The following is a 21,099-nucleotide window of genomic DNA, read 5'->3' as shown; positions in this document are numbered from 1 at the left end:
GGTGAAGCAGCCGATGTGGCCAGTACCGAGCCCAGGAACCCCAGGAAGTGGAGCGGGATGCTGAACCAGGGTACATGGACCAAGGGACCAGAAGGCTCGGAATCACTAGTCATCGCTGAGACTCCAGGTCTGTACAACTTGCCCAAATGTCAAAGTCCTTTCTCGACACTTAGTACTAATGTATAGGTATACCGATTAAAGAAGGTATGATCTCTCCCGGCGGTTCAACGGACTAAAATCATAGCGAGACTAAATGACTTGCCCTGGGCTACAACACCGTGGAACAGTTTAGGAACTGCTTTCATACCGTTTAAGTACAAGAAAGGATAAAAAGGAAAGGAAACATGTATTTACTGAGTCCTCACTGTTGATGATTCCTACCACGCTTTGGATGAAAACCCCAGGCTGTGCCAGGCCCTCCAAGGACCACCTCCAGGCTCCTTGTGACTTCGGCTCCTGCCGCTTGACCTGCCGCTCTCCCTGCCAGCGGTGAGGGGCACTGGCCTCCCAGGGACGCCTCCAGCTCGCTCCCTACAGGCCTCTCCCCAGAGGGGTGGTTCCTGGCCTGACCACCCTCCCCTTCACACCCTGCTGTGTTTTCTTCCTGGGTCTTCTCACTCCTATTTACTTCTTATCTTTCTTCCCACTAAGAGCACACATTTTTCTGCAGCAGGCGCTCAAATATTTATCAAATGAATGAACGCATTCCAGAGGCCTTACATATTCTATCTCATGTATGACCTGTGAGGGAACTATTTTTAGTTTCTTTTACTAAGATGAAGAAGCAGAGGCGCAGAGAGGTTAACCAACTTCCCTAAAATCTCCTAGTAAGGAAGCAGCAGAGCCTGGAGCTGAATCCAGGGTTGAGTGGACCAAAGGCCCGCTCCTGCTTCCTTTCTGCTTCCATGGGAAAGACAGCTACACAAAATCCCCCAGGAGCAGCCTGAAGCCCCAGCCCAGGAGGAACACCTCCTTCCGAGAATAAGGGTTAGAAACAGAGCAAAGGTTCCAAAGATTAACTTCTACTTTAATATCTTCTCAGGTCATTTGACTTTCAAAACTGATTCAAAGAGAAGTTTTAGAAGCCTATTTGAAACACCTATTCACTTATTCACTGGACAAGATACTGATGAAGTCTCTACCACATCTAAGCACATATGAAGAACAGGTGGTCTGTGCCACACAGCAGCTACAGGAAACAGACACGACCACGGGCCTAGGACGTGCCTGGTGCCCGGCGGGGCCCAGAGCCTGAGCTGGATTTCCATAAGGCTCCAGAGGCAGCCTCATCCCTGAGTGAGGGCTTAGAGGAGAAGGTGCAGGTGCAGGCACCTGGGGGGAATGCAAGGGACAAGGCAGTAGGTGATGCGGAAGGAGAAGCAGGGAGGGCACTGCATGTGGTGCTAAGGACTCTTGTCCCATCCCAGGAGGTCTGCAGTCCACTTGCATCCAGGGGGACAGCTGGTGGAGGAGGCCGAGAGAGTAAGACTGATGAGCAATGATGGGGGCCTGAATTAAAGCCAGGGTCATTGTACTGGGGGCCAGGGACTCAAGATACGGCAAAAAAAGAGACTTTCAATAAATTATTCCCAAAGTAACCTCTACCTGGTATGTGGCTCTCCCAGGCTCTGCATTTGAACGATGAGTGAAGGGGCCCGCGGCCCCTGCAGGCTCTGCTGAGCACCATCTTTCAAAAGCTACAAGTGCTCTACCCCAAATACAATTATGATACCTTTCAAAAATGAAGATTGTTTTGGCTCTGTTCCCTGAAACTCTGAGTCTTGTCCTTTTACAGGTTTTACTTTTCATTAGAAGAATGCATATTCACTGAGGAAATACTCGGAGCTAGACACAGTGCAAAGAAGAAACTGAACGTTACTTGTTAATCCCACTTTCACACCCAGAGACAGTCATTGTTAATACCGGATTTTAACAAGATATGTGTGTGTGTGAAATGTCTGTTCTTAGAAAAAATGGTTTGGTTCAATTTGTATATACTGTTTTGCAAATTGCTTTTTCCAGTTAACATTAAACAGAGAAGAGTTCATTTTCACCCAAGCATGTGGCAAAGCCATTGGCAGGTTTTTGAAAATGTTTCCACTAGGGAAGCTTTGGACATGTTCCCTGCACAGAAGTGATGAAGATATTAGCCCTGTGACATAGTGCTCTGCCACCCAAACTAGAAGATGCCGTTCAGCTAGGAAAGTCATCAGAAATGCGTGCACAGACAGAATGAGTCGATTCTGACGAATGTTTCTGCGTCTCCCGAAAGAAAAAAAACACCACACATTTCTCCTTAGACAGCTCAGCATGCACTGCGGTGATGTGATTTTGCTGGAAGCGTGAAGTCGTTAGCGCAGGCATATTTCTGTGAGCAGAAAACAGCTGCTACGGGAATTAGTATCCAGAAATGAAGTTATTTCTCCCCATCATCCTGCTGAATTGCTCTGCTTCACAAACAAGAAGTGAACATCATTAATTACTTGGGAAATAAGCCTGACCCAGCCAGGCTGAGCCTGCTGTGTAGATAGAGGTAAAAATAAAATAATAAAGCTCTCTGCACTTCCTAGGCTAATGCTTGCTAACACTGCTGTTCAGATTCTTACAGGCATTTCAATTTTTTGTTCAACAAATATTTATTTGGACACCTACCATGCCCTAGAGGGACACATACGTTTGGCACACAATCAACAACCACAATAACCCCCTGACAAGAAGTTAGGTACACAGTGAACACCTAGCACTGCAGAAAGAGCTTATCTCCAAAATTTTAGTACATTAAAACTTTTGGCTTCTGGAAAGCATTTTGGTTTCTTTGGGGCAAGATAGATGTTTTCGTTTATTGAGCAACTAAACTACTCGATATTGTATATAAATTTTATTATTTCACTCTTGCAATACCCCTATGGGCTAGGTACAGTGACTGTACCCATTTTGCACATGAGGAAACCAAGGGTCAGGAAGGCGAAAATAAACTGACCAATGTTTTACACAAAGTAAAAAGCAAAGCTGGGATTCGAACAAGTTTCTTCCCAGAGCTCTCCGCATTTATCATGCTGCTTCCCTATCCAGACAGACCCTCGGGACATTTGCAGAGTCAGTGAAAACATCTTTCTTCTTTTTCCCTTTCTGGTTCTTCCTACCCTGGAATGGCCAGTTCCCTCCTTTCCCTTCCAGATCACTTAATACGCCTGCTGAGAAGTCTCACTTATTCTCCACCTGTTCCACATTCCAAAATTACTATCTTGTGGCCACAATTAAAGCTCCCCCATCCGTTTAGTGAGCCTTCAGACAGCTCAGGGGAGAAGGAACTGATCACCCAACTGAAGCAATTCATCCTAGAGTATGACGATTAGGAATTCCCTTAAACCTCCCAACCATTTAAACCATAGGACCGATTTCTAGTTGGCAGAACGTGTGTGCATGTGCAAGAAAGATCTATTTGCAAGTGGAGATTTTCTTGAAAATTTCTTATTGCAGTAATGAACTTGTCACGACTTCTGAGAGTATGTTCCACTCTAGAATCAACATTAAACAATGTTGTAATGTAAACAGGAAAAAAAAAAAGAGGTTATCGGGGCTCCTGATTAAGAAGTGGGACTGATGTTACCTCATCCGACCAATGTGCTAGATATTCATCATTTAGTCATTTCCACAAACATTTACTGAGTGCCTATTATTTGCCAGTATATAACGTTTGGGCCAGCATAGAACTTTTAAACTCACATTTCCTATTTAACTGTAGTAACCACTTTAATCCTTCAATTTCACCCTCCCTTCTTCATCTAAGAATCAAGTCCCTTGATTGATCTAAGAATCAAGTCCAGAGTTTCCGAAAATCTCTGCTCAACAAGAAAGCAGGAGAGATGTGTTTGGCAGTTCCTCAAACCCCAGGCAGCATCAGCACCCTTGTGACACCCTTGTGATTCTGGAGTATTAGCCAAAAGGGGATGGAGGGTGCAATTCTTGGTCTTTAAAGCCAGAACGAGACACTGCCATAAATACCCGGCTTTCACGGAGCCACACTGAGGCTCCTGCTTGTTTGTCTGGAGCAATACAATATTCTGTTAATTTACAAAAGCAATTTACTACTCATACTCTAAGGTACACGGTAGAGTGGAGAGAAAAACATAATTTTGGAGGCAATCAGACCCGGGTCTGAGTCTAGGTCCAGTCGCCCATCCTGGAGCCATGAGCTCTCCTGAGTCCCAATTCTTCTTGTCATAGAGAAGGGAGACAACGCCTTCTCCGCTGTGATGATGAACCAAGGCAATGTCTGAACAAGTGTTGGTGCTCCCCTTTCAAGTGGGAGGTGGCACGGGCTCTAGAATTCAACTTCTTTGGTTCAAATCTGGCGCAAGCACCTGCTGGTTGTGTGACTTTGACTTTTTCCCCTTAAAATGGAGGTAACGGCAACTACCTTGTGAGGCTGCTATGAAACTTAAGTGGGAAAACATGAAACTAGCATGGGGTGTGTGCTTAATGCATGGTAGTTACTATTTTTATAGCTATTATTTCCCAAATATCTCCTCTAATGGCGTCCACATAGCTGACACCTAAGATTCTATACTGTCATCAACATCCCTCTAGATTAAGGCGGTATTCCTTGTTAAAAATGCAACCACCTGGGCTTCCCTGGTGGCGCAGTGGTTGAGAATCTGCCTGCCAATGCAGGGGACACGGGTTCGAGCCCTGGTCTGGGAAGATCCCACATGCCGCGGGGCAACTGGGCCCGTGAGCCACAACTACTGAGCTTGCGCGTCTGGAGCCTGTGCTCCGCAACAAGAGAGGCCGCGACAGTGAGAGGCCCGCGCACCGCGATGAACAGTGGCCCCCGCTCGCTGCAACTGGAGAAAGCTCTCGCACAGAAACGAAGACCCAACACAGCCAAAAATAAATTAAAAAAAAAAAAATGCAACCACCTCTGGGAGAGTTACCCATTAACGTCACCCGGGTTCAAAGAGAACACAGATCCTGTCTGACAGGAGGGTTACAGAGGGTGAACTGAGGCTGTGTGCCATGGGCAGGGCGGAGGAAGGGGAAGCAGAGTGCCCTGGCTTCTGTATGAAGACAAAGAACATGCAAACGAAGTCAGGGGACTCCAGACAGACAGAGAGGAACCGGAAGAGGGGGTTAAAGGGCCCAGAAACGCTGGGGACTCAGGAAATTGAGAGGAGCTTAGAGAGAAGCTTAGACCGGCCCACTGCTCTGATTTTACTGCTTCATCTGTTAAAAGGACCCTCAACTAGAATAAAAAGGGAGGTAGGGAGACTCAGACTTCAAACTGGTCAAGTTCTGAATGAGGTCCACGCCGGTTCACAAACCTTACAGAAGTCCTTGAAACTGGCTGCAGGCTTCCACCTTACTACCCGCCCCTCCTGTCTGTCCTTTTAAATTACACCACTGGCAAACAGTGGGGGAGGGGCTCAGTGATTCTCCATCTGGCTGAGCATCAGAATTACCTGGGAAGCAATCCTTGGGCTTCAGCACCGGACCAACTAAATCAGAACCTTTGGGAGTGAAGCCAGATGATTCTAACGTACAGTCAGGACTGCAAATCACTGAGTTCATTTAGCCAATTGCAGCCTCTCCCAATCACTTGTAAAGATTCACTCAGATGGCAGTGATAAGGGTTTGTATCAGGAATACACTCTGTATCGATGCTGCTAATACACAATCTTGGGATTCAAACGTGAAAAGGAGAAGCTCCTTCTCCAGGATTCAAACCGAGTAAAAATCGCTGTTGAATATATTGTTTAGAAGAATAGACAACCTGTAAAGCATAACCAGTTAGATTTCTAAACTTATATTTTATGGAACTTGAGTTTGGGAAGCCCTCTAATAAACGTCCATGTCTTCAGGTCTGTTATTTGCAATATGGCAGACGCCTACAAAGATATTCCACAGGGACCCCCTGAGTTTTGGAAATAGTGCTGCTTGTTTGTATGTCCAAATGACATTATCTGCGTGGAACAACTGTGTTTCTTTTGCTGGTGACTGGGACTATTTAGAAGATTCAACACCAGTGCCTTAGGGCCTGAGGCTGCATTCTGAACTTGATTTATGAAAGTCAACTCTGGTCTCCTGTTTAAAAAAAAAGTGGGGGAGGAGAGGGAGTTCCATGTCACCAGGGCACTGGGGTAAGGAGCTGGCTGACGAGGTGAAGGAAAATGGCACCACCTGAAGCCGATGAAAGGGACACAGAATAGAGAATTATTATTCAAATGGAGGACGGAGAAATTCAAATAGGAATTAAAAACACTGGTTCAGGATGCTCTACAAAAATTTTTTATGGTTCTATGAAGTATTTTTTAAGTTCATCCTTGAATTCCTTTTTTTTTTTTGCATCTAGATAGCAGTAGCTTTTAATGAGTGTTTAATTAAACCTCCAAATGACTCTTGAAAGAGAGTAAGGAAAGTGATACCATTCTACCCCTATTGGCTTCTCTTGGGTTCTCCGAACATGCGTTCTGTCCTCACGACTTTGGGCTGTCCTCTTTGCTCTGCTGGGACTCCTCACCAGGATCACTGCCATCTGCAGAGACCCCTTCCCTGCCCACACCAGTGGGGCTGCCCCTCTTATTTTCTATCCCAGCACCTGCTCACTTCTTTTACAGCACTTAGCCTTTGTTTACCCCAGGCTCCAAGAGGCCAGGGGCCACTAATTCACCACTGCTTCCGTAGTACCTGGCCTCGTGCCTGCTTAGAAAGGAATAAGACATCTTAATAAGCAAATAATACCCATTTTACATTGGAGAAAACTGAGGCTCCAAAGGCTTAAGTAACTTATCCAAGGTCCTACAGCTTGTTCAGGAGTTTAAGCCCAGGTCTAATTAGCTCCAAAGTTTGTTCTTTTACAATTCACAGTGCTGCTTCTAATCACTGGGGGAAAGGAAAATAGTCTCTTCTTGTAGTGACAATGGGAATAAAGATGTGCAATTGGGCAGAGTCCAGAATAGCCTCAGAAAGCAATAGAGGCCAATCACAGAAATCAGGTTATTAAACACACTTCGAGGCACGGAGCAGCCCATTGTGAACGGGCTTTCAGCGCATCTGTTAAAGCCCTCGCAGCTGAATGTTATCTTCAGGGCTCTGGATAGCACAGAGAATAGTCCTTGGAAAATGTCTGCGGGTCTAAAGAGCCCAAGGACAGGGAGAGAGACATCAGATTCTTGCTTTAGTGCAATGCCCTGGAGATGTCAGGAGTGCTGTTCACCTCTAATAGGAAGAAATGAAATTCCTTTGAGAGGACAGGTGCCCCAAACTGGCTTCATTAAGTACCTCGAGGGGTAAGGAAATAGCAATACAAAGGAATTCCAATAAATCAAATTAAAATTGAGATGTTAACACATTAGGGAAGAAGATAATAGTAATAGCAATAATAATAGCTGACAATTATTTAGTGCTACTTCCGCCCCACATCGCGTTCTAATTCCTTATAATCAATGAACTCGTTTAATCTTTACACACACCCATGAATCTGGCAGTATTGTGAGGGACTCAGTGTCATTTGGACTCCAATCATAGCAGTCTGGCCCCATGGTGCTGGATGCTGTCACCCCACCTCAGCTCACCCAGATGATGAGAATAATTATTAAGTTTACCAGACACTTAGTGGGGTCCAGGCTCTACAAAGCTTTAAATGCATCATCTCATTTAATTCTCACAACACTGAAAGACACGTACTGTTATTATCTTATTTAACAAATGAGTAAAATTAAGTATCTTAAAAGCCACACACAGTAAGTAGCTCAAGAGGCATTTAATTCCAGGTTGACTCAGAGGGCTATGCTCTTAATCTCATCCTTCTAAAACGCCCAGCCCACCAAGAATCATCTGAAGAGGCTCCACCTGGTCCGGTTCAGTTGGATTCTCAAACTTTTAGAGTAAAAATCAAACCTTAGTGGACTTCTGTGTGATACTGAAAGTATTTTTAGTGTTGAGAAACTAGTGGCTATGAATTTAATGACTGTTACAGTGTTAATCATAAGAGCATCTGCAGGCATTTAAAGAATGTATGACTTTAAAAAATCAGTCTTCAGATTCAAAGATAAGTTCACGGACCCCCTGTAATATCTTCATGACCCTGACCCCTCTGTTCCCCGCTCCTGGAAACCCTTAGAGTAGCCGTCTTTACCCTGAGACCCTATGATTGATTCAACAACAAGGTAAGGAGTTTCATTCCAAAGAACTATTCTTCACAAACCTTTCAAAGACCTAACAACAAGCTGGCATCGGAGGAAAGGCCTATCATGTAGTAGAAAGAGAATTGGCTTTGGGGTTTGAAAACTGGTTCAGCTATTTACAGACTATGTGACCCTGGGCATGGGATTTAATCTCTCTGAGCCTTACTTTCTTCATCTATGAAATGCAACTTCATTCAAAAAGTATTCATTGAGCACTAACTACATGTCAGGCAGTGTGTTAGGCACTGGGAATTCAAAGGTGAGTAAGACATAATTTCCACCTCCTAAGACCTTCCAGACTAGTGAAAAATGAAGACCGTGAACCACCCCTGCAGGTGAAGGCAGAAGACTGAGTGCAGGGCACGCTCTAAATGCTCAATAAATGGCAGTCATCTTTCTTTTGCCAACCCATATTTGAACCGTATGTGACACTGGGGTTAATAAATTCAGGAAGGGTTTTTGAGAAGCAAAGCTTCTTATACTCTTGAAATTAATATTTCAGGATTATTATAATAAAGTAATATTTCACCTATAATTCATATACTTTCTTTGATAATTTGTTTTATTATATACTATAATGCTTATAGTAAAAAAAAAAAGTACAAGCAAATAATACAAGGGTACAGAAATTTATTTGTAATAGTTTAGTGGTTTGATATAAACACTTTTATCCTGAAGCTTTGAGGCTGACTAAAATGTTTGCCATAGATTTGTTAGAATTAGCATTTTTGAAATGAAAACATCATATGCTGCGCTGAGCAGATACTAGATACTATCAATATTATTGTTACAGCAGATTCAGAGAGTCTCACTGAATTTGATTCCCAGAGTGCTGGATTACTTTAAACAGTAAATTAAAAAAAAAAATTATGTCTTTGAACAGGTACATGAAGCAATGAATTTGTAGATGAAATCTTGTAGGGATGGGAGCAAATCTTGCAGGTGTACACAAAGTGGATTTCTTTCTAGAACAGTAAGTTGGGGAGATGAATGGCCCCTGGAGTAGGTCTCGCGTATGTGGTTAAGCCAACAGGCCACAGCTCATTAACCTAAATGCATACCCGACCCTTTCCTGAGTCAACCTGATAAGAACAACCTGCAAAAGTGACTGGGGTCCTTCAAGAAGGAGGAATTCCCCTGTGTTAAGGGGTCCCAAACAAAGGCCCTATATTTTTCTGACAAAAAAGTTCGTTTATCCACTTTTCCAGTGATCACTGAATTCCTTATGTTTTCCCAGGAAACTGCTGGCCTTGACTTTCAACCTGATTGTAAGTGATCAGTGGTGTCTGCAAAGTCTGGAAAAGCCAGCTAAAGCTGGCTACAGAGATCTTTCTGTGGGAGCAGGTTATGTGATTACAAAGTGATATAACTGGCAGCAAAAAAGTGTGGCCTAAAGCCAATGAAAAGTGGGGAACAGGTTAACACAGACCAGTGGGAGGCAGTCAGAAGTTAGGTGGAGAATTCCATTTTCCTCTGGGCTGCTCCGGGGGCAGGAGAGGTAGACCCACAATTTCCAACATTTATAGCAGGAGAGGGTAACTGTCAATAGGTTTCAGTACCGCCAGCAACATCTGAGGAGGTAACACTAATAGCAACAACTACTAGGAACTGTGGCCCCCACACAGCATGGTATCTCATTTAATCCTTACTTGCACCTTTAGGAGTTAAATATTTTTCTCAAGGTCACACGGTCAATGGCGAAGCTGGGATTCAGACTCAAATCTGACAGATGCCACAGTCCATTCTCTTAGCCACTAAACAATGCAGCTGATGTGATGTCTGCTGTTGATTAGAGACTTAAGAAAGCATAGAAACAGCTGACTTGGCCACAATGACGTGTTTGGCAGGAAAGAAAAAGGGAGGGTGGAAGAGAACGTATGTTTTTATTTTCAGCATATTACCCAAGGCCACGTAAACTACACGTGAGCAGTGCCGCTGACTCACTTGATCTTTGTGATCTCCCACAGCAGGTTCTTAAGAGAAGCAAATCGATGGAATAGGATAAGGCCATTACATAACTTGTCGGAATGCTTACTGAGGACTGTCATACCCAGACGAATCCAAGGCAAGAAGAACGTGAAGACAGGGCACACACAACAAATTTTTAACTAAAACCTCTGGATCCACATAAAGTCAAATGGTTGGAAATGTTCACTTTACTACATTTAACCTGAAGAATACTTCCCGGTAGTGGAGAAGTCCTAACATTTGCCCTGGGGCCTTTCTGGTTTTTATGTCTGCTCATGCACAAGATTTAGACCCAACTCAGGGTCACACTGCTTACACCCAACTCAGCTAATAAGATCAGACACTATCAGACATGAGTTGGGCTCAGGAAAGTGACTTGAAGGCCAGGCACAATCACATTCAGGCAACTGAGGACCACATGTTCCATCTATACCTTACAGAGCAGCAGCTGAAATGTCTCTTGGGACTCCAGTGACTTGAAGAGCACTGTTCTGACTGCTGCAGGCCTAAGACCACCCTGGATGCCTTTGGGACTCGCCCCGAGGTAGGTCCACCTTGCAGTTGCCCAAGAGTATAGGATACCTGACCCAAGACAGGCCACACTGAGGTTCTAATCACAAAACTGCAGGGCTACCTGTACTGTACTGTCCTTATAATAAATGAATCACCGCTCAGGGGTCACGTCCTGTTTCGGGCCATCAGAGAATCCCAGCTGGCTCATACAGGCACATGCCTCTCGCAAACACTGACTCTTAGGCACCCCCGGTTCAGGGTTGTGTCCTGGGACCCCACGCTGGGGAGGAACTGGGGTTGCAGGTGAGGGGGAGTTAACGTCCGGCTGTGTGCGAGTGTTTACGAGCAGGGTCTCAGCCTGCACCAGATTCCCAGCCGCGCCATTTGTTAGCTGGGTAACCTTGGGAGCTGAACTTCTCTGAGCCCCGGCTCCCTCATCTGTAAGATGGAGATAACAACCTCACCTCTAACTCAGGGTTGTTGAGGATTAAATGTCAGTACGCATTAATCAAGGCGCTGGTGGATGCGTGGCACATGGTAAGCATTCCAAAAACATTAGCCACCAGGACGATGATGATGAGATGGGATGATAGCAGTGCTTTTGGAAAGTCAAATTAGATGGTGGCAATCTGCACTGTCACACAGGGCTAGAATGGAGACGGTTTCACCATCTATGGAACAGGAGTAACAGAAGCTAATGATAATGTAAGACGGGCTGTGGTCATGTGCTCAGAACAAGGAGTGCCCAGACCAGGGTGTACACTCAGGGAGTGTTATCGGTTCCCTTAAGCGGTTCTGATCTTGGATCATGTGATCAGAAACCTTTATGACACACCCCACAAGTATTTTAATCACCAAAATAATGAGTAGGGTCAGTCCCTCCTCAGGCAACAAACCATTAAGCCCTCACAGAGGCTTTAAGAGTGAAATCCTAGCATTTGCCAGTTATGGGACTTGGGCAAGATACTTAAACCCTCTTAATAACAGATTTATCTGGTAGCCTGGGGCAACAATTACATACGGTAATCTGTATAAAGCATTTTCTATAACTGGGCTCATAGTCAGTACTTACTTAACATCAACTAATGTTATTACTGTCAGAAGCTCTTCATAGGACTTCTGTTTCCCAAGGTTAACTGTGTATGGAATTAAACATGAGCAGGTCAAAGTTATCTCATTTTCCACTTGTGTATCTTTGATGCCTAGTCTAGCATGTGGCAGAGTGGAAGCTTATTAAAACATTGCTGAATAAATGACTAACTGTTAGACAGTCTCAGTGATAATTACTAACTGCTCTAAGTCTGCCAGCAGGATTTCTGGTATCAGATGGGTGGCTTGTCCCAACTGGCATGATAGTTAAAAATCTCAGCTGGGCTGTCTGAGGGAAGCTGAAGACCTCTGAGGAATCAGCCCAAGGTTTCTGCAGGAGGCAAAGGACAGAGATGACGTAACTAACTGCTCAAGTTCCATAAAGGCCAATAATTTTTAAGATGCATGTATAGCCAACTACCTGGAAGGGTTTGGCCACAGGTGTGTACCGACCACATTCTGTGTCAAGGTCTGTTAAGGGGCTGAAGGAAGACGAACAGGACCTGATTAAGTGCCCTGGGGAGAGTGCAGCCTGGAAGGGGCGTAAAGACCAATGCTAGACAGACCCAAGCCTGAGTTTCCAACGCTGCCAGTTACCAGCCAAGTCATGGTGCTTCTTTTTTTTTTTTTTTTTTTTTTTTTTTCATGGTGCTTCTTTGTGCCTTATTTTCTTCATCTGTGAAATGAAGATTATAATACCACGCGGGCTGTGGGGAGGACTAAATGAAATAAACTTTATGAAGTATCTGGCAGGAGGAAGTGCTTAATAAGTGGCACTTCCTTTCCTCCTCCACAGAGGTAAATCTAAACCAGTGTAATAAATGCTCATCCCTTGTTTCTACTATCCTGCTAGCAGTTAACTGCTTACAGAACTGAAGAGTATCGCTTGGCACGGGATACTGAACTCTCACTACAAGCCTCTCCAGGCTGGGATCACCGGGTTAAACTGCATGCACCTCTGTCAAGACTCTTGCTACACTTGGCTGTTTCCATTCCTACTTGTCACGTCTTCCATGATAATCTTTGCATCTTTAAGATTAAAAAATTTTTTTTTGCTATTTTTAAAAGGGCAAAATAGTAATTCCTTGTTTTACTGTGCATGTCTTTGACTACCACCAAGACTGAACCTTTTTGACAAGTATAGGGATTTTGTCGATACTGGAACTTTTAGTTGGAAATGGGTGATACGAAACATAAAAATAAAAATTCTGATAGACTGTAGGTATAACTACATACTATATAGGTATACAACAATCTGAAGGGAAACAGAACGTAAATGTTAGTAACTTGGCTTTATTATTTTCCACTTTCTATTAGATTGCCTTTATTCCTAAAATAAGGGGAGTCATAACTGAGGCAATTTTAGTATTCCACTGTTTTATTTATATATGTTTTAATCCTTTAGCATATTGAGGGACTTTTTGAGTAATTTAAATAAATAGTAACACTAAAAAAAAGACTGAACACTGTAACACGTATTTCATTCCCTACATTACTTTCTCATGTATAGAACACCCTCTGCCATCTTTATAATTCAGAAAACTTTAGGTTTTTCATAACAACCAATAAGACTTCCCCAAAGATGAGATTATAAAGTAGAAGAATACCTGATTCAGTTTGAGGGAGCAGAAGACAAGAAGTTCTGGTGCAGCAAGAGATGAAGCAGGACACCGCAGGACAAGAAAGGACCAATTTCTTTGGTAAAGGAATATCCTAAACCCCCGACCTAATCCATACATTAAAGGCACCTGGGGAAATTTTCACGGCTGGTTACAGCACGTGTTTGCTTTCCAGTCCATGTGGCCAGAAGGCATCACAGACACAGCTTGGTAAATTACCAGACACACTTACTGTGGCGTGGGAGATGGTCAGAATCCCATTCTTGACGGAGCACTTCCTTCTCTGCCACACCTTCCGGATCCTAAGGAGGGAGTCAAACACAAGCTGATACAGTACCTGGTTCACGTAACTATCATAACATAGTTATGATGCATAACAGTCATTACCAAAAAACCCCAACCCCAAACCAAAAACCACACAAACCAGAAAATTCTGGTTGCCTTTTATTATCCCAGGTGGAGGGTAATTCAGACTAGTAGGCATGCACAAGCATGCTCATTGTAGCACCGTGTTTGATAGTGAAAATGGGAAACAACAGAAACAACAGAAATCTAATAGAAGGAATGAATAAATGATTATAGTTACATTCATACTACAGAGTATTATTATGTAGGAGTTTAAAAGAACAAAACAACTACATATGTGCAGACCTACATAAACAGATTTCTAAAGCACACTGTTGATTGAAAAAGCAAGCTGCTTTAAGATAATTCTGGTATCATGTAGTTATGTTAAAATTTCAGGCCTATAAAACAGCACTAAGTTTTCTACAGGCATATACATATATGTATAAACATATTTCCTTTGTTATCACCTGTCTCCCCGTTGAGAATGTAAGCTCTATAATGATAAGGACTTTTAATGTTATATTTCAATGTTATAGTCCCAGTGTCTACAACAGTGCCTGGCATGTAGGACTCCCAGAAGATATCTGTTGAATGCATGGGAAGAATGATGAGCAAAACTGACAGTGATCCCAGAAATGTGTAGGAGAAATAGTTGCAATTTTAACAAACAAATTAAAACAAAACGAAAATCTACATGTCTTAGATAAAGCCAAGGAGCACACATCCACAAACAATCAGAAAACAAGAAACTTTCTTTTAAAGGATGATAATTAGTAAAGCAAATAATCAAGATTCTACTTACTTACTGTGAAACAGAATCATTTGTTCAAGCAACAGAAAGACAGCAAGTGTGGAAGGACCAGGGGAGAAAATGGCACAAATGAGGCTGGAGAGAGAGGTGGGGAATGGCTTTGGGATGAGCCCAACGTGCTGTGTGGAGATGAACCGGAGAAGGGACGAGTGAGTGACAGAGAGACCAGTTAGGAGGCCACCAAAATAGTCCAGGAGAGGTGATGGTGCTCATCTGAGAGCAGGGCAGCAGAGGCGGCACGTCATGTATAACTTCTCGTTATTGGGTTGGCCAAAAGGTTCGTTCGGTTTTTCCCATAAGATGGTTCTAGGAGCATAAGATGGCTCTAGTAGCACTTAGTTGTCTTTAACTTCATTGGAAAAAATTTTGTTAGATTGCATGTGACAGCTGTCATATCAGCACGCATTTAAAAAAAGACTTATCAAAATTGGTGAATTTTTGTGATAGCCATTTTAATATTGAAGATGGAAGAAACAAAGCAACGTTTTCGGCATATTATGCTTTATTATTTCAAGAAAGGTAAAAATGCAACTGAAACGCAAAAAAAGATTTGTGCAGTGTATGGAGAAGGTGCTGTGACTGATCGAACCTGTCAAAGGTGGTCTGCGAAGTTTCGTGCTGCAGATTTCTCGCTGGACGATGCGCCACGGTCGGGTAGACCAGTTGAAGTTGACAGCGATCACATTGAGACGTTAATTGAGAACAATCAACATTATACCACACGGGAGATAGCCGACATACTCAAAATATCCGTATCAAGCCTTGAAAATCATTTGCACCAGCCTGGTTATGTGAATCACTTTGCTGCTTGGGTTCCACATAAGATAAGTGAAAAAAACCTTCTTAACCGTATTTCTATATATGATTCTCTACTTAAATGTAATGAAAACATTCTGTTTTTAAAATAAATTGTGATGGACAATGAAAAGTGGATACTGTCCAATCACATGGAATGAAAGAAATCGTGGGGCAAGCAAAATAAACCGCCAACAACCACACCAAAGGCCAGTCTTCATCCAAAGAAGGTTACGTTGTGTATATGGTGGGATTGGAAGGGAGTCCTCTGTTATGAGCTTCTTCCGGAAAACCAAACGATTAATTCCAACAACTACTGTTCCCAATCAGACCGACTGAAAGCAGCACTTGATGAAAAGTGTTTGGAATTAGTCAACAGAAAACGCATAACCTTCCATCAGGATAACACAAGACCGCATGTTTCTTTGATGACCAGGCAAAAACTGTTACAGCTTGGCTGGGAAGTTCTGATTCATCCTCTGTATTCACCAGACATTGCACCTTCAGATTTCAATTTATTTAGGTCTTTACAAAATTCTCTTAATGGAAAAAACTTCAATCCCTGGAAGACTGTAAAAGGCATCTGGAACAGCTCTTTGCTCAAAAAGATAAAAAGTTTTGGGAAGACGGAATTATAAAGTTGCCTGAAAAATGGCAGAAGGTAGTGGAACAAAAGGGTGAATACGTTGTTTAATAAAGTTCTTGGTGAAAATGAAAAATGTGTCTTTTATTTTTACTTACAAACCAAAGGCACTTTTTGGCCCACCCAATAGAAACGGAAGAGCTTGTCGTTAGGCTGGCAGTGATGCAAGAGGAAAGAGCGGAGTCAAGGTTGACTCTCAAGGTTGGGGTCTGCGCGGCCAGGGGGGCATCTGGCAGAGAAAACCACAGTGAAAAAACCAGCGAGGTGGGCGAGCATGCAGTCAGCGAGCCGTGTGCTCAAGTTCGACTCAGTGCCTGTCTTCCTCAAATTGCACGTTACAAGTCACAGGTGCCATTTAGGGCCCACAGAACAACTACTGCTGCTTCTGAAGACAGCAGGTTAAATCTCAGACTTACTGAGGAAAGCAGTGTGCTAAAGGTCTGGAGCTGGTGCACTGGAAACCTTGTAAGTACGTTTCCCTATCTGAGAGGCTGGGACAGGTTCCTAGGTTACTAACACCCGTAAGTATGCTAAGCACACACAGGACCCCAGGCCGGCTGTATACGTACCCATCACTTTTCTTCAGGAGGTACCCCTTCTTCTCACTGCCATACTCCTTGTTGCCCTGGAGCTGGTGCATGCTGTATCCTCCTTGCCGGCTCTGGGAATCCTAGAAAGGAGAAACCACAGATTAGACAAATGCCGGAGACAGTTCTGAAATCCTTGACTCTATTCTGCCATGGAGCCTTTGCTTGTTGGTCTGGAGCTAAGAGAATTGTGAACTTCTGAGAGCTGTCGGGTCCTTGTCCTTATTCTAGAGGCGGAAACTGGGCAGGTAAGCAACCGCCAGAGTCACAAGCAAGTTCGAGGCAGAGCTGAGGCCTAGGGTAGAGATCTCCTATTTCTAGTTCAGAAGCCAGCTCGACTTCAAACGAACAGTGCAGCGACAGACTGGTCTATGACTCAAACCAGTTTACACTGGCAGCAGAGGTGAGCACAGGAAGGGGTGGAGGAACCGAAGTGGGCCACAAGACAAGCTCATGCATCCCAAGAGATCTTCTTTCAGGTACCCCTCCTCTGCCTCACATGTTCTGCTTAAATACCCCCAAAGAAAAGTACACCTCCTCTGCGAGGAACTAAGAATTGCTATAAAGTTCTTGTTTTGTAACTTACTAGTGCTCTGCAAGAATATACCTATAACCATGCTTTTAATTTAAAAAGATGACTCTAAGGCAGGGAAAAGTGTATGGCGTGGTGACAGGGTGACAAGGGCTGACAGAACAACACAGACGCAAACAAGCTTGATTTAACATCCACGGATGCTCCCCTCTGTTTCTAAAGACTGCATGACCGGACGCACCCATTACACTGTGGAAATGCAAGAAATAACCTAACAATGCCGAACTGCAGAACGAGAACACGGGGCTTTAGACACAGAGGTACGACAATACATTCTCACAAAAAGCATTGACTTACTCTCCTAGACTTCGATCAGGAAGGGCAAAAGCAAGAGAAAAAAAGGCAGAACAGTTGAAAATACAGTTAATTTCATTGACAGTCTTATTGTCTATAATTTAAGCACTTTTTGTAACACACAGAGAAAACATCATTGTCAAGATAATTAATATCAGATTTCTCTCTCTCACACACACACCCTTTAGAGTCATGATAAACTTTGGGTGATGGGACAATAAAATATCTTTATCAAGTTTCATTTCAGGTCATTTGAGGACAGAAAAAAGAGCTGAATGGAAGAGCATGAGGTACACATTTCACCAAGATTGAAGGGTTGACAAACCTCAGTGTCTGTGTGTGTAAAGGGAATCAACACCTCAGTGAAACCCACTTCATTACTTAGAAAATCTAAAAAGAGCAACAAATTGTAAGAAGATCCTTTGTTTTCCAAGTGAAGAGAATTTCATAAAAATATCCAGTTCGTAAGCTGCAACTCGATGGTGAAGAGACAGAAAGCTGAAGCAGCCATTATTTACTGACGGCTTGTGCACGGCCTGCCTTCCAGGCCAGGATGGCCTCTTTCTGGCATTCAGGATCCTCTGGACCAAATAGTGTGTGCTCGGTGAATGCATAGTAATGTTAATAATAGCTGTAGGAAAATCTGCAGGACAGCGCACCTTTGTAGGGCTATTCTACACGTGATGAGTTCACTGTTCAAAAGCACGCCCCGAACACTCCCTAAAAACCAGGCGTGGTGAACATGCTGAGGACACTGGGACGCAGCCCATCTCAGAGATGGACGCTCTCCCTCGGAACCCACACCGTCCTGCTCTCTCGTGTAGGTGCGGCTGAGAGCTGAGCGCACGCTGTTACCAGGCAAGTTGACTCAGACGAAAGAGGTTACAAACTCGATTCATTTTCTTAATCTGAGTAATTTCTTTGTCTTTAACTGGCCAGATTCCCTCCAGCTGAAACATCTCATTGGACAAGTTTAATCACCTGGGGAGAAGTGGGGCGTAGGAATCTTGAAAAATTCCCCTCCGTGTTTACTTTTAACCAGGGTCCACAGCCTTGAACTCAGAGTAATTTGGCCCACTCTGCCCTCCCTGACAGGTACTTTCTGGATGGAACTGTGACCGAGGACCTGTACCACACACCAAGTAGGCAGAGACAGCTTGCCTCTACCAGTGCCTCTAGTGACAGCCCCCAATACAATAGTGACACATGGGGTTTTTTCAAGGAGGCAGCAATGTGGCCATAATACTAATAAAGAACAATCAGGATAGAAAACTAGATCAGGTGGTAGAGGCCTGAGCCATGGGACAAAATAAGAGGCCAGGATAAATGAAATCCACAGAGCTCCTGCTTTAACCCAATGAAATCACATGAAAATCACTTAACTATCAACCTGGAGTTGGGATCTTTGCCATAGCTATAACTCTCCAGAACATTAAAGGCAAAATCTAAAATCTCCTTGATATCAATTCTCATTAAGATAACTCTCTTCCTTGGAACGCTTTTCTTTGAACTAAACTTCCCTTTATCTGCCCACATAATTCCTAGTCTGTCTGAACGCTTTACAACTATGCATCTCTCACCGTAACTGGTTTGATAACTTTTAAAATAAAAGCCTAAGTTTTGGGGTTTTTTTTTAGTTTTTTTTTAAATTAATTTTTACTGGAATATAGTCAATTTACAATGTTGAAAGCCTAAGTTAAAAAAATAAAAGTACTTACCTTTTTTAAAAAATAAGGATTCAGATGCTGACAGCTTATGAAAACTATTATATTCTGTAAACTTACTACTAAGACATTCCTTACATATATTTATTACTAGCCTAAATTAACTTTCAATTCTGAATAACAAACAGATTGAGTAGACCTTGCTTTATATCAGACAAATCTGGTTTTAAAGGTGAATAAAGTGGCTGAAGCCTAGGCTCTGACCTCAGAAGCCTATTCCACTAAACCAAGCAGGAAGGAAGCAGTGATTCAGAGGTAGCACCAACAATCCTAAATTAACTACTACTGAGTTTTATGGCCTAAGAAAGTCACACAAATGATTATCTCTGTCCTTGGAGAAATGATGGCTTAGCAGGGCCCTCCAGATAAATGAAAAGAGGATTCTCTTTTTTGAGAAAATAAACCTTGGAGAATTGTTAACACTTAATAAGTAAACAAAATAAAACACAACTGAAGGAATGAAATAGGTTCTGAATCCTTTGACAGCACAATAGAAATCAACGTGTACTGAGGAAAGAGAAATGCAAACGTGAAACTCATTCAGGTAAACAATTTAAAACTCAAATAGTGAACTTAAAACCTTGGCAAAAATCTATGATGTGAGCCAAGAGATGTAAACTATAGAATGAAACTGCAGTATTACTTTTTAGTTCCATTTCTCATTCTCTATTAGCAGTAAAAATTACTTTACTTTCTTATTAGAAAACCTTATTAACATATAAAATGCATTACTAAGGAGTAAAACCTCAAATCTTTTCAAACTGCAAGCAATTAACACCCTCATTGACTTAATGGGTTATAAATGTTTCTGGCATCCAATTTAAAACTAAACCTCTATTTATAGAAGCTTCAAATTTCTAAGGTAAGGTATGAATGGAGTGGGCAAAAAATTCCTTCTGTTTCATCTTACTAAATATTTATTGAGTAGTTCTGGGGTGCCAGGCAATGTACTGGATACTGTGAAAGGAGAGATGAGTAAAACACAGATAGTTTGCAAACTATGATGAGCTACTGAGACTCAAATAAAAAGATGAACTTTTTGGAATGATTTATGGAGAGCACCATTAAAAATAAAATATTTCCAACCCTAACAATAGTTTCTACCAAAAATCCACAGATCCTACTTAGAGCTCATATTCTTTTTTTTTTAAATTTACTACTTTTGTTTAATATAATTTAATTGTGCTTATATAATTTTTTTTTTACATCTTTACTGGAGTATAATTGCTTTACAATGTTGTGTTAGTTTCTGCTGTACCACAAAGTGAATCAGCTATACATATACATATATCCCCATATCCCCTCTCTCTTGAGCCTCCCTCCCACCCTCCCTATCCCACCCCTCTCGGTGATCACAAAGCACTGAGCTGATCTCCCTGTGCTATGCACTCTGGCTTCCCGCTAGCCATCTATTTTACGTTTGGTAGTGTATATATGTCCATGCCACTCTCTCACTTTGTCCCAGCTTCCCCTTCCCCTGCTGTGTCCTCAAGTCCGTTCTCTACGTCTGCATCTTTATTCCTGCCCTGCCACTAGGTTCATCAGTACCTTTTTTTTTTAAGATTCCATGTATGTGCATTTAGCACACGGTGTTTGTTTTTCTTTCTGACTTACTTCACTCTCTATGACAGACTCTAGGTCCATCCACCTCACTACAAGTAATTTTACATTTGGTAGTGTATGTGTGTCAATAGAGCTCAAATTCTTGAAGCTTCCTTTAATGGAGTCAGGTTGAACCTGGTGGGGGTGAGGAGGCTGAATGATTTGATGGGTGATTTAAATTTCTCAGGTCCCTTTTTAGAGCACTTTACACTCTTCTCAAACAGTCATGCTATGGCAAGAACTCTCTGGTGGACAATCTCCTTCCATATTTAATAAGGCATTAAAAATCATTACCTTCTAAACATATTTTGTGATAAGAGATGATAAA

At 42.7% G+C, this 21,099-nt stretch overlaps 1 protein-coding gene across 4 annotated transcripts in view; it reads right to left on the bottom strand.

The window, feature by feature from the left end:
* Positions 1-21,099, bottom strand: part of ASAP1 (ArfGAP with SH3 domain, ankyrin repeat and PH domain 1) — a 350,653-nt gene that overhangs the window by 55,786 nt on the left and 273,768 nt on the right. For all 4 annotated transcript variants that reach the window (XM_036830057.1, XM_036830056.1, XM_036830054.1 and 1 more), the window contains 2 exons: positions 16,542-16,642; positions 13,608-13,677 (listed from right to left, as the gene is read on the bottom strand). In XM_036830057.1, the coding sequence (XP_036685952.1) occupies positions 13,608-13,677; positions 16,542-16,642 (171 nt within the window). The remainder of the gene's footprint in view (positions 1-13,607; positions 13,678-16,541; positions 16,643-21,099) is intronic.

This window comes from Balaenoptera musculus, chromosome 17 (assembly GCF_009873245.2).
Source record: "Balaenoptera musculus isolate JJ_BM4_2016_0621 chromosome 17, mBalMus1.pri.v3, whole genome shotgun sequence".
NCBI classification, from domain to species: domain Eukaryota; kingdom Metazoa; phylum Chordata; class Mammalia; order Artiodactyla; family Balaenopteridae; genus Balaenoptera; species Balaenoptera musculus.
This window is presented reverse-complemented; position numbering and strand designations above follow the sequence as displayed.